The sequence below is a fragment of the Anas acuta genome, chromosome 14 (assembly GCF_963932015.1).
Source record: "Anas acuta chromosome 14, bAnaAcu1.1, whole genome shotgun sequence".
Taxonomy (NCBI): Eukaryota; Metazoa; Chordata; class Aves; order Anseriformes; family Anatidae; genus Anas; species Anas acuta.
The window spans coordinates 2,277,245-2,291,958 of NC_088992.1; the positions used below are offsets into that span (position 1 = coordinate 2,277,245).

The 14,714-nt window shown below is 40.7% G+C and overlaps 1 protein-coding gene across 7 annotated transcripts in view; it reads left to right on the forward strand.

Moving 5' to 3' along the window:
* The window catches only part of RAPGEF6 (Rap guanine nucleotide exchange factor 6), a 123,453-nt gene that overhangs the window by 67,868 nt on the left and 40,871 nt on the right, over positions 1–14,714 (forward strand). For all 7 annotated transcript variants that reach the window (XM_068697919.1, XM_068697922.1, XM_068697916.1 and 4 more), the window contains 3 exons: positions 5,637–5,768; positions 12,652–12,835; positions 13,669–13,805. In XM_068697919.1, the coding sequence (XP_068554020.1) occupies positions 5,637–5,768; positions 12,652–12,835; positions 13,669–13,805 (453 nt within the window). The remainder of the gene's footprint in view (positions 1–5,636; positions 5,769–12,651; positions 12,836–13,668; positions 13,806–14,714) is intronic.

Below are 14,714 nucleotides of genomic sequence, written 5' to 3' on the forward strand. Positions count from 1 at the left end.
GGGTTTCGGCTCAATCATATATTTTTAATTTGTGGTTCTTTTTAGGGTAGTACTTCTCCATTCCTAGAAGTTGAACTAGAAACAGAGAAGCAACATTTTCCTAGGTATAGAACCAGCAATTAAAGCACACTTCTTGCTTTGTAGTTTTTATGTTGAAATTATTATTGTTTTACTTTGGCAAAGTAAGCTCAAGTAAACTTTTCAGGAAGATGCACAAAGTAAAAACTTGGATGTGACAACTACTTAATCGTTTGACAGTGGCCTAATTCTTAATAAAAACTAATTACTGGAGCTGACAGTATTGTACCGTAATATGTGCAGTACATATGCCCCAGAACAGCCGAAGACTTGTAACATTTTAGGAGGTTTCTATGTGATTCAGCCTTTCTGCTGAGAAGTTTGTTCAAGAAAGATGCAGAAGAGGAGGATGTGTGCCTTGTGTGTGTGCTGCCAAGTGCACAAGGTGTGCTACAGAGCATCACTGACATTTAAAGTGCAATTGTAGACATAAGTAGTCTGTCACACAAAAGAATATAGGGATTTTTGCAATGTCTGTATATAGACACGCATGTTATATGGTCTTAATGGCTCTTCTCCTTCCATTGCTGACAAATGTTGCCTCTTCTGTTAGCACTTCGTCAGAGTAATACATAGGGCTAAATGAATCTTACAGATGAAAGCCCCAGTTCATACACAGAACATTGGCATTTCAACTTTGAGATGGGATGGAAATGGGTCATTTTAATGGTAAGACCAGAATTATCCACTGTCCTGTGATGTACAGGACGCTTGGTGTCATTGATTGTGTAAAAACCTGAAACCAAGTCCAATGAACACGCTGCTTCTCCACGTAGGTTATTTGCCTTCCTGCTCTTGTGTCGTCTGCAGTCAGTAGCTGGTAGATTTTGAGAAGTCTAAGGGATATTTTGGGTGGGGAAAGGAGGTGCCAACACTTTTTTTTTTTTTTTTTTTTTTTTTTTTTCCCTGAGGAGTTCCCTGGTAGTGAATGTAATACTGCGAAAGCCTCTCTGTAAAAACACAGCCGGTGAGTCTTCGCTGGGTGGTGCCTGCTGTACAGGAAGGAATATGCAATTTTCTCTAATGTCTGGTGTCTGGTTGGGGTGTGTAGGCGTGATTCCATGTTGTGTGAGGTAGGTGACTCCATTTCTAGCCAAAGCACAGCGTCTCCGGGCCTGGCTGGTGCAACAGCACCGTGGCTCTTGGCTGGGGGCTGTCGGGAACCGTAGCAGTCCTGGGAGAAATCGTCACGTACCAAACGAGCCTCTGCCCTCGTCATCAAACGAGGCTGAGGAAGTTGATAATTCAATATTAGGCAAGGCAGGACGTCTTTATCTGTTTAGACATAAGAAGTATACTTTTGGAAGTATGCCTTGTTGAGAAGCAAGAAGCCCCCCGAACCTTCACCCTCGGGCACGGTGTGGGGTCGCTGTGGTCTGTGGGGTGCTCCTTACCTCTTCTCTCTTTCATACTGTGAACAAAGTGATTGAAATGCAGCACGTGTTTTGAGTGGTTTATTAGGAGATGAATAATTTTGAAGCAGATTACGAGATGCATAAGGTTGTTCTTGTAGGGGATTTTCCTTCTTGAACAGCCAGTAACTTCATCCAAATTGTTCACGACTGGTGTTTATAGCTTTTATGCTGTGTTACTAGGTTCTCACTTATTCTTTTATTCTTTAATTTTCAACCATTTTCAGCTTGATTTTAGCAAACCTGTACAGGTCCACATAGCTCTGTGCCAGTCCCCCAGCATCACACGTGGCACCATGGAGCTGTTCCCCCGGGACACCTCGCAGAGTGGTGGGCACTGTTGGGTCCCTGTCCCCTCCTGGTTCCCCCCTTCCCATTTCAATCCTGCATCTCCCCATGCAACCTCCTCGAGTTTTGCCCGTTGTCCTTGACATCAGTGGGTTTCTCCACACTTTTCCCCAGGACCATCCTTTTTACAAGGATGCCCAAGGACAGGAATCCGCCAGAAGCCTCCTTCGCAGATGCTCAGGGAAAAGCAGCCCAGCCTGCTGTCGCCTCCGAGCTCTTGTGGCAAAACACTGCTGTTGGCACGGGCTTCTGAAGGACTCGGTGTTTATTTCCTTCTCAGCAGCTCACAAACGCTGCTTGCAATGTCTTAAAAACCTCTCTGTTGGTTCAGTTCTTCTGGAGTCCCTGTACTTTCCTGGCCCCGTGGGAGGGCAGAGCTGGAGGTGGCTGTGCAGGCTGTAACTTTTGGTCTCCTTCACTTCTGGTCTCCTTGCTTCCTCTCCCCGTGGCTCGGAGCTGCAGTGTGGTGTTTCAGCAGGGGGGCTGTGCTGAATGTCCCTTTGCTGGGAAAGGGCAGGCTCAGAGATGTGCGAGGCGTCCGTGTCAGGACTGGCTGTGCCAGCAGCTCAGATTTGGGTTCCAGGCTGTAATTTCTTGGGGGAGAAGGCGGGTGGGGATTGTTATTAGCTCAAATGGTATGTGAATAATCTATTTTCATCTATTGTTCATGAGTTTCACGGATATTCAGGGTTTTCCTGCCTGTGGGTGCTGTGGCACACAGCTAGCCAGAAGCTACTGGGGATATGTACACATCACTTCCAAAAGTTTCTAATGTGGACATAGGTGAACGTTGCTGTTTTGACCTTGTTTCCATAACACACAATTTTTCAAGTTACTGATGCATTTGGAATAGGCTTCTAAGCTTCTCCCACGTGGAGATCATAGTTGAATAAGCGAATGCTTTTTGCTGGTAGTTCAGACAATTTTAAAGCACTTCGAGCAACTTCATTGCCACATCCACGAGTCCTGCCCGTGCCCGCTGTCATGTTGGTCCAAACACATCCGATCCCCCTACTGCTGCTTAGCGAGCTCTGAAGGAAAGAACAATCGGTTTGGGTAATAAAAATGACATACAAAAGACAGAAGCTGTGATTTATTTTGGGAGATTGAGTAGAGTGGCAAGCAGCACTTTAAAGGTCACTTGTCTCAAATAAACCTTATATCTCTCTCCGATTTAAAGAGATATTGCAGCCTTTCCTTACATTAACCTGTGCAAAATGTCTTTTACAGTCACATTGCGACGTCCAGCAGGAGCATCGCAGGAGGCCGTGTGCTGTGTGAGCAGTGGGAATTGATGGCAGTGCTGGCCAGGGGAATGGAGATCAGTTATAAGTGATTAATGCCTTGATTAGAAACACTCCTTGGGGAATGGTGCTGGTGGTTCGAGCTAGTCTGCAGTGTGTATTTATGAAAAGTACAGACCAATTCCATACAGAGCTCCCTTCCGATGGTGAGAGCTGCATTTTGTCCCAGCAGTCGCTCTCAGCCTTGCTGTATAAAGCAGCCTGTGTCACAAGGATCTTAGATTGTACACAGAGAACACAAACTGCTGGGGCAGTGCTTCTTGAGCCGTATTGAAAGTTTGTAAATCATTAGGAATCTGGATAGATAGTTTAATTTGCCCATGGCTGGACAGGCTGTCGGCAGAAGCCACTCTCTGGGCAGCTGTCGGAGCAGGGAGATGGCGAGGACGGGGACCCCCGAGGAGCACACAGCAAAACTGCGGTCACGTTGAGGTAGGGGCAGTGAATCCACCCAGGCTGATTTGTTCCACCGCTTCCTAAAACTCTTGGGTTTCTCATTTACACCAACCTCCAGCACGGCGGTGCCTGCCAGCAGCCCCGGCTTGCTGCTGCCTTTCCTCCTCGCTGGCAAGCAACGCGCTGACCTTGCTCGTGGGCGCTTCACATCCTTCCAGGCCAGCAGCTGGCCTCCAGCAGCAGCAGGGCAGTGTCTGCCCGTGGCATGAGTGGAGGCAGTGTCCGGGGCAGCAGCCTCTGCTCACCCCATGGGCATCAGCTAAGGCACCAAGGAGACCTTGGAGAGCTTTGGGGAGGCAGCGTAACGCCTGCTGCTGCCCACCCGTCAGCAAGGGATGGATGGCGCTTTTCTGCGTGTGCCACAAAAACGTGTAGTGTAAGAACTCCCCTGGATTTCAGGTGAAGCCAGCTGGCACTCCCTGCTAAAATTAATTCTCAGCTTGTCCTGCTTCGTTTCCGTGCCGCTGCCAGTCGCTGGAGGGGTCACATCACAGCGTACGTCAGCTCCTCCTGCGTGTGCTGGCGTGGGGGTGCTCCTTGCCCCGCCGCACTGGGTTTCGTCAGCTGAGCACCGTGACCTTTTTTCTGTTCTCGAGTCCTGAAAATAGATTTTTTCAGTCTCTAAAACTTTTTGGTGGCTAAACATAGTCTTCAAAGTGTTGCGTTTCCTTTGTGCTTGGATGAAGTTCGCTGCTTTGTGTCTACTGCTTGGAGTGGGATTTTGTTTTGTTTTTAAATGGAGTTTATAAAGGTTTAGCTGTGTTTTTCAAACCTTTTAAACAGATTTATCCTTTTCCAAATACATGTGGACATAAAAGTACTAATTTGAAGGACAAATACCTTGCACTTTTTGAAATTAAGATGCACTCAAAACAGGACTGTTGTAGATATTGGCATATTGAAAACTAGCTTTGTAGTCTTCTTGTGTCTTCAGGTTTGAGTGATGATTGGCATTGGGAATGTACTTGGGGATGACAGATGTCACAACATCCCCCATGCTCTTCATCACAATTTTGTGAAATTCAAAATTTTGTGAAAATCAAAATTATGGTTTGTGTGTCGGAGGACTCACAGCCTTTTGTTTTGGGCTGAGACCTACAGCACCAGTCATGGTTCCAAAAAAAATCTATGAACGAGTGTTTAATAAAGTGCTCCTCTTACTTAAAAGTCACCATTTATAAGGATGACATTGGGTCAACAACAATTGCACAATACTGTCCTTTAATTAGTAGAACTGAATATTTTATCTAGAGGCTGACGCTTCTGTGTGGAATTTCGTTTGTTTTACAGAAGCAGCCTTTTCCCTTTGATCGTGATAGTTGATGCTGCCAGAGTAATTCAGATTTTTTTTTCTGTGTAAGAACATTTTTTTTTAAAGGAATACAATATAAAAAGTTATGTTCATTTAGTTGAGCATGAACCAAATAATGTATAAGTATACAATACAATGTGTCTACATATTTATATACATGTTGATTTATGGATAGATAAAATAGAAGCAGTGTTGAATTTGCATGTACCAGAAATACATAATATCCCTGCTTTGTAGTCATCATCATGAAAAAAAAAAAAGGCAGTTTATAGACCAAAACTTTGTTTTAGATTACTTAACTCTTTTGTTGTATATTGATGTTTTCTAAGGCTATTCTTGAATTAAAGGCTTGAATTTGTGAACAGGTATCCTTCTTCATATTGGATTGCAGGATAAGCTAATGGTAAAGTTGGAAGCTGTTTGGCTGGCATTGTCTCATGTTTATCTTACGGGCTCTTAATTCTGTTAGTGTGTATCAGTGAGCTGTAAAGAAACTAGACCTTCATTTTATAGAAAGATGAATCATTATCAGTTATATAAGACAAGAAGTATGATTGGGCAAGCTTAATCTAAATTACCATTTTCTCAAAATACATGTCAACGTACAAGTGAATATTCAAATAGGTAACAAAGGTTTTATGGATAACTTTGTCAACAAATCTGATTTATGTGTCTTTTTTCTTTTTTTCCTTTTCCTTTTTTTCCCCAAATCCATTTTACTTGCAGCTTCCAGCTGATCTTACCAAGATGCATCTTACAGACAATCCTCATCCTCAGGTGACTCATGTCCCTTCAAGCCAGTCTGGATGTAGCATTGCCAGTGATTCTGGGAGCAGCAGCCTGTCTGATATCTATCAGGTAAAATTGCATTTGTTTCTTATTTTTCCTTCTCCTCCCCCAGCTGAAAATTGCATTTTGCCTTTCCTAATTGCTCTGGGTAACATTTTGTGCTGCTGTGGTGTCAGCTGTTTATCAGAAAACACGAGGTCAGGCTTCCACTTCCTAAGTTTGTTTGTTAGTTTTGCTGTTGGCTGGCAGGATTTTGTCAGAAGTCTGTCAGAAGCTGTTGCACAGAATTTGTAAAAGTGTATCTGTAATGCTACGTGCATATTCTGCTTCTGATGGCAATTCATTCCTTGTTTTTCCTCGCTGTGAGTTTTGTTAGCACTGAGCTAGATGGCGGTGACCAGAAGAGGGTGGCAATTACACTATTGGCAGGTGAACATCAGTGTCAGTGTTTTACTTCATTATAGTTCTATTAAATGCTGGTCAATCACAGCTTATGCAGATGATAAATTATAATGAAAAATGAGTGGAGTTGCAATACAGAATGCGATAAAATAAATGTAGTAAATCCTTATACCATTTAGCATCGGACTTACGCATGGAAAGAATTTGGTTCCAGTTCATTTCTTGCCTTATCACACGTAGCAAAGACTTAGGGTTTGGTTTTGACTAGTCATGTTAATATTGAGAATGTCTTATTCCTATTATTATTATTATTATTTTTTTCTGGAAGGAAGGAAATTGGTGTTAAACGTTTTGTAATCAAAACAGTGGCTGCTTCTCTGCGGCTCCCCTCCCTGCTGCTGCTGCACACGCCTGTGTCGCTGGGGCGAGGTGCCACCTCCCCAGCTGGGAGAGGTGAAATGCTGCACAGGGAGGTGCTTTTCACATCTTTATATACCAACAAGTGTGCTGTTGCTCTTAAAAGTCACATTTAATGATATGTGCTGGACTATGGAACAAATGTCATGAAACTGTTTGTGCCTGTCAGATACCTCCTTCCCTGATTGTGTTTGTTGTCAGTGAGATGTCTCTGTCCTGCAAACAGGAGCATGGCCATAAACGTGCTCTCTGCACCAACGGATTGTAGAAATTCCAGTGTTGCTTGTTGTGAATAGAAGTTGAGGAAAATTCAGAGATAACTTAGGTGCATTGTCCATAAAAGAACAAGACCTACTTCCTCATGTCAAATCGCAGAGCTAGGTTCATGGGTGTCTTTCATTCTGGTTGATGAGGGTGGTCATCTTGGGTTTGTCTTGGTAACTGCACAACCATTCCACTTTTAAGTTGAAATCTAACTACAATATCAAATCTGTAGCAACTATTTAGCATTATGTAGGTGTAACTGGACTTTAGACACCCATTCCCTTTTCCTGGGTACCGTCTTGGGTCTTTCCTCACCAGAAACAGCGATCGGGGAGGTATTTTATTTACAGCAAAGTGTTGATAGTTAACTTTAAAGATCAAACATTAGAAGCAAAAATCCTTTTACAGCATTAAGTAGAACAAAAATATAGAGAGAGTAGACTGTTAATCTGTTATCCTTAGGTTTGCTCACTGCCAGCTGGGGCAGCAATAGCTTGCATCGTAGATGATGCTTTCAAAATGCACCCTTGATTTCTGAGCGGCAGAGTTGGAAGATTTTGTTCTACAAATTGAATTTTGTTTTCCCTTGGAATCAAGTCTGTTGACTCAAAATAAATAGTCAAAATCAACAGAACTAATCTGGGTATTGTACCATCTATAACATCTATATATTGAGGCTGATGGGCGATTTTCCTGACCATCTTCCGTCTGCCTGTCTACCTGAGTGGTTTGGAAAGATTGTTGTAAGTGAAAAGCACTTGAAATGTATTATTAATGAAGAAAATATCATTCCAGTAATGAGTGAATACTCTTATCATGTGTGGTTAAATGCATTTGAAACGTTGCATGCCTACTCTTCAAAAAATGCCAAAAGATCATGATTGTTAAACAAATAAGAATTACATAAATAAAAGAAATAACAGAGCAGCGTATTTATCTGCCCTGTGACATGAACGGTGGTGAAATGTATTTTTGTCCCTGGAGGAGTTAGAAATTAGTTAATGTGAAAATGAGTGCAGATTTTCTGGAAGGAGTGAGGACCTTTCAGTAGGAATCTCCTCTTCAATGACATTCGCCCATCTATTTTTGCAGCTCATAGGGAACACGGAGCTCTGTAAGCTCTGGTGACAATTCTGAGTCAGTCTGAGGCAGGTCATCGCTGTCAGACTCACGTGAGATCTTCCAAGATGATCACAGCAATCCGTGAGCTAGCTGCAGTGTCATTAATTTCTAAAGACAGCACTGGAGAATCAAGCATTTGATAAGCACTGGGGATGAAGATAAGACGTGCAATGGGCATGTCATGGCAGGGATGCTGGGGGAGAGAAAAAGCTCTGTTTTCCTCCTGTTGAGTTTTTAAAGCATTTTTCATATCTTGTCTTATGTGTAACATGCAAATAGTAAGCTGTCCAAGAATGCTGGGTATTTCACCGTGATTTATTGCAGTAACTTTAACAGTTAGTTTGGGATTAGTCCTCTATTGTTTGTTACCCACTTTTAACTGCGTGATGTGTGATAAAGTCACGGCACAGCATTTAATTCAGCATGATGTGCAATGACACATCAATAGAGGCAGATTTTGAAATCAGAAGGAACGATTGAAAAAAAATAAATTCCCCCCAGGATTCATTTTGGTATTACGAAGGTGGAGAAGCTCCCTGATACTCTCAACAGTCTGTAGTGTACTGGCTTAGGAGCTGAAAATATTTTTGGTATCTTAAAATACAGCTTGTCATAAACTGGAAAATGTTGCTTTGCTTTTGCAGTTGGTTTTGTATCTATTGCATGCCAAACTCTCTAGGACTATCATTAGTGTCAGCAAAGGAGCAGTATTTTTTGAATAATGTTTATTAATGTAGTCTTGATGTGACCTTTTGAATTAATGACATCTTAACGTTAATTTTTACAGTAAATAGTGCAACCATAATTCCAGAATAGGAAACTGATTGGAGCCAAAGAATGAAACATTTTTTTATTGAGATTTGGAAAGGTTTTCAGCTCATCTGTGTGCACTTTATTCATTGATAGTGTTGAAATGAGGTTTCACTTGTTCCAGCTGCATCTCAGTTCAGGAAGTTAAACAGGAAATGAATGTAAAGCTGAAGGTGAGATCGGCAGAAAACAAGTTCTTGCCCGTAAGCACTGCTGTGAACATATTGTGTTAAACCCTCAGTTGCTTATGAAAATAAATTTATGAGGATATTTTCTCCCTTATCCTGTACCATTACTGCTCCCAGTTGAAGCCTTCGGATTTTATGTGGCAAAATGTCCAAATGTGTATATTGCAAATTCCAACTTGCTTGGAATACTGCAAAGCAGCTTTTTTTTTTTGGTCAGACTGCAGACCTTTGGTTGTATTTTTATATGTTTGTGTATATGTATATTTAAAAATTTTCTCCTACGATTTTTAGAAAAGCTTAAATTTAATTTGCACACACATATATATTTTTTTATTTTCCTTCAATTCATTTCTGACAATTTCTGACCTAGCTTCCAAGCGAGGTGTTTAGACAGAATTAGGGGAGGCTGTGTGGTTATGCATGTAACAGCTGAAATGAGGGATTATAACTTCTACAAACAGCCCCTTTGACTTGTAAAGATGTCCTCAGGGAAAAGTCATCCCGCAGGTACTGCACAGAGCAAACACTTTCCTTTACTCTTTCATGGAGCAGGCTTTAAGAAGACCGGCAATGGTAACGTAGGTTGTCCAGATTGTATTGCTAGATGTTGGTGGGCATGGTCTCCCTTACAGCATAATGAATTTGTTGCCTTTATCGATGGCTTGCAAAGCTGTTCTCCTGCTGACTGACAAATTCTCATCTATTTTGCCTTATCTGTTTAGTTCTGCCAGTGGTCTGCGTAGCGGTTCTTTTCTCTCTCTTTTTCTGTCATCTCCCATTTGTCACTTTGGCAATATATATTACTTGTGGGCAGCACCGTTATTGCCCAGCAATAATTCTGGCTGTGGTTAAGGATTTGATATTAAAATGGATTATCTATAAAATATGCATCAGGGAGTGTCCTTTCCTAAGGATTTTTCTATCAATTCTGTAAAACGTCTTGGACACTTTTCCCACGAAAGAATTGATGTGAAGGGAAGGAAAGGGGGGAAAAAACAACAAGGAAACAGGCTCTTAATCGCAGGCTGTGTCAGGAGTCGTGAGCACTAAAATACTGCATCATACGGAGTTATTACAGAACAGGAAATCCTTCATGTGGTGCATTTAATACTTTTGTCTGTCAGTGCATGTTTCTGACACTGTAGTGGAATACGAGTCATTATCACCAAAATGTTTTGAAGGCTGCTTCTTATGTTTTTAGCTCCCAAACCAGTGTATTGTGGCTGTTTAGATGAAGAAATGCTAGAAAAGTCCTTGAATAAAATGCCGTGCTGATCATGTGCTGCCAAGGCTCTCCAAGCACAATTTGCACTTCGGCTTAATTCCAAAGCTGTTAATGTGAGCTATATAAGCCAGTGAAGTGATGTAGCGTAAAAAATAAAAATAAAAAAAATTAACCCTATTTATTGTTACCCTACTCTGAATGAAATAGTTACGTTAAATCATGCAATCCTTTTTTTATTAGGTTTGATGGATAATTACTGAAACGAGGGCATGCTCAAAGATCTAATGGTATATCTAAAAACTCAATATTTTTCTGCCTCGAAAAGGAGGCAGTGCTGCTCCATCTGTCCAAGTACTGGGACTTGCATTAGGAGAGCAGCGTGGAGCGTGTAGGAAGATGGAGGCAGTGCTGTCTGCTGGATTTAATCAGACAGCGTTGGTTTTGATGATGCCACTCAGTCTTCCCAAGCAGTTACCAGTGCTTCAGCACTCCAGCTACTTATGTCATGTCTAGAGCTTCGAGTGGTAGGCACGAGCCAGGATTAGTAACTGTCACTGAGTTATTGATGAAATAGTTCTAACTTGAGGAGAGCAAAGAGTCTTTTATCTCTGTTTTAATATTCAGCCATCAAAATGGGCTCGCAGTGGTGTTGGCTGTGCCAAATGGAGCACAGACTTGCAACAGCTCCGGTTTGTGGTGTAGTCGTTTGCTGATAGCTCTCTCTCCAGCCATTCTCCTGAAGTGGTTGGAAGTGAAATGTTGTAGGTACGTCAGGGAATTGGTGTTAATGAACGATGCTCTGACTCTTTTGTGGGGGAAGGTTCTAGTGGGACTCTGCCCCTAGTTGTAAAAATCACTGGCAGTCAAGTAGATGGGCATAGATACTCGGATTTTTGTCTTCTCAAATCTGTGCCTCTGCAAATATACCAAAATTGAATATAAATGTTCAGGATACATGGTAATACTGATGGCACTTTTAAAAATAAAATGATAGAAATTAGTGTTTAAAAGATATATGTCCAACTAATGCCGGTGGGAATTTGTTTATAAAAAGTTTTAAAATAGGTGTCCACTGATCAATTTTGTGCAAGGATTCTGTCAGTGTCATATTTGCTGTGGGTTATGTGATGGCCTTCATTGGCCTCTTCCAAGGTTTTGTTATTCAATAGATGGATATTTTGTGTGTTAGTGTGAGCGATTACATTTAGCACTAAAATTCAACAATATAATATCAATCAATAATAACAATAAATAAGAAAAAGTTTAGGGGTGTAGCTCTCATTGCCAAAAGAATATCTGAATTGCCACAGTGACAACAAGCAACTTATAAAAATACTTGGTGATCTTGTGATGGAAACTTTAGCACTGTACATGCGAGCATGCCTTCTCCAACCCAGCCCTTTTTTAAGAGGTCTTGCGAACATGCAGAATGTTTAACACATTAGTTTATCATCAGTGTAAATGTGTTCGCTTAATAATAATAATGAAAAAAGCAATTTCTGCAAGTCTGTTTATAATTGCCTTATACTTCTAAGTGACACATCTTGTTCAAATTTTTGAATTTGAACAGAAAAATGAATTGCATGCTGGCTTAAATTAAACAGAAGTGATTGAAGAAGTATTCTGTGGAAATTGAAATTTTGAAACTACTTTTTTTTTTCTTCCTTGCCTTCCATCTGTTTTGGAAGGCTATTTTCATTCCATTACATCATTTAAACTTTACATGAAAAAAACACTGCAAACGATTCTTGTGTGATGCTGCTTTTTGGTGCCAGTATTGCTTTATCTTATACTGTTGCTTCATGTGTCTGCTCAGCGTGATGTCTATATTGCCATCTATTGATGACAGCAGAAATGTGTCTACAGACATTGGGTAATCAGCGTTGTTGCTGAATTATATGATTATTTGGTCAATATTAACTCCTGAATTTTGAAAAAAACACTTGCTCTCATGAATTTACAAGGAAGACCAAATGCAATAAAGTGAGAGTCAGCCAACAGAGATGGGAGCAGTAATCCTTACTTCCTTTTTTTTTCATATTTATATTCTTCACCTGACATACTTACTGTATGCCAGGATGAAAGGCCATGTTACGATATGGAAATGAGTAATCGATCAAATCCCTTTAATTTTATCCACTCACCCTGGGTTATTTTTCCTCCGTGTGATACTGTTGGTATTGATGGGCTTACATTGCCTGTAGTTCATTGGGAGCGTCATAAGTAAAGGGAGCAAATGCCCGATATGTTAATTTTTTCAGAACTTGTGATCCTAATTCCTGTAGCGTGGTGTTGCTCTTTGCCAATGGTATATATTTATACTCTCGTGTATAAATTAACTCTTAACTGTAGATTTTGCTGTAACCTGTTCTTGTCAGTGTCCAGAAAGGGAACTATTGCAGTTTCTAGTTTAACTTTTGTTGGTCATAGATTTTTTTTTGTAGTACCTGCTACCTAAAATAAGACCATAAATTATTAAACTGAAGACATTGAACTCTTTGTCTGATGGATGTCTTCTTTTTAGGCTACAGAAAGTGAGATGGGAGATGTTGATTTAACCGGTCTTCCAGAAGCACCTGTAGACTCTGAAGATGAAGAAGAAGAAGAAGATGAAGATATTGACAGAACTTCAGATCCACTTCTAGGGCGAGATGTTGTACGAGAGTGCCTTGAGAAAGAGCCTGCAGATAAAACTGATGATGATATTGGTGAGAAAAAAAAAAAAAAGATCTTTGTATAAAACTGTATCATACATCATCAATGAGAGAAGCATGTATGTAATCTGTTCAATGAGTTGATGTTAAATGTATATCTTCATAATTATGGATGATGCCTTTCAGACATGACTTTGTTCTAGTGATACTGTTAATTAAATGATTTTCCTCTTACTATCCAAGAGAGTATTTGTTCTGAGAAGCTAAGTATTTAAAAAAACAAAAGAAAACAACAAAAAAAAACAGTCTTTGAGACTCATAAGATGTTAAGCATTATAGTCATATTACCAGCTGATACAAGAGCAGCAGTGTAATTTTGACTGCCTGTAACTATAGAGTTAATGATTCAATGTCAAAGAGAATGTACTAGTTAGATAAGCTTAATTGTAAACTGCAAAACACTTGAAATGAAATTAATTTATTGCAGCATCCAACTAGAAATTGATGTTAGTTTAGTGGTAAAATTTGGGTTATGCTATACTTCTGATTATTTCTCTAAACTCTGGAAAAGCATTTCATGCTCTTAACAAGCTTATAATTAGTGTACTGAAAGGATATTTTTGTTCTCCTAAATGTTTGTAGTTGAAGTGCTTTTACACTTAGCTAGATTGCCGCCCTAAGAGTCGAGCAGTGCCCGAGCAGGACTGCCGAGCCAACAAAACACATACTGGGCTCGTTCAGCTGCAGGCACTAAAAGGGATTGTAATACCACTGAGCAATTCCTTCCGTGAATTAAACTGAGGTTTAATATACCGGTGGGAGGGTAAGGTATCTAAGGAGCCCCAGGGCCTTGCAGTCTTCATACCAATGTTTCCTTTGCCTAACAGAGCAATTACTGGAATTTATGCATCAACTCCCGGCCTTTGCAAACATGACAATGTCTGTAAGAAGAGAACTTTGCTCAGTGATGATATTTGAAGTAGTAGAGCAAGCAGGAGCCATCATACTTGAAGATGGACAAGAAGTAAGTAACTGCACACAGTATGGTTTGAGCACCGAAGTTTGAAGATCAGCGAGGGCACCTGGGTGAGAGGGCTGGGAGATGTTCTCTGCACCACTCCCACACCTGAAGGCTAGGGAATCTTTCTCTTACCGTGGCTCACTTCCAAAATCCTCAAACCTTAGTCCATCACTTAGTAACGTGCAGGCTGAATCTTACAGTCTTCCCTGTTCAGGACTTCAGCATGGTTGAGATGGTCAAAACCAGCAGAGTTCTATAGCTTTCACCGTGGATTATCAGCTTAAGTGCTAATATCTAAAAGAGTTTGTTTATAGGGGTTTTACCTGTAGCACAGAAGAATCCATCATTCCCATTGGTAAAATAACTCTTTAGTTATAACACAGGATTTTTTTACATGCTAACATAGAGATGTATCCTTGAACAATGTATGACCTTAATATCTAAACAAATCAGATCTAACAAATGATGACCTTAATGTCTAAATTAGAAGCAGTTTCCCTACACATTCAGATGTTCAAATAAGTGGTCAGGCTCCAAGTGTAGGTGCTCTGAATCATTATCTTGAAGCCTTTCCCTGTCCTTTGTTCAAGAAACCTGGAATGTCTGTAGCAGTTCATGACTTCACGAGGACTGTGTGGACTCTAATCTCAGTTAGTGACCAAGTGGGCATGTGGGGGAAGTGTTCATGCTCACTAAATAGTATAAATATATTGTAGCAATTAGCACACTAATTAAAAAGCAATCTATTCATCAGCATCGCTCCCTACTGAATTAATACTGAAACAAATGAAGAATGCTGAAAAGCATTCTTGTTTCACTCAGCTTTATTGCTTGCCTTACAGTGCACATTTCTAGTGAATTAAACGTTGCAAAGCTGTGGTGGCAACAAACTGGAGACTGCAAGAATAAGAC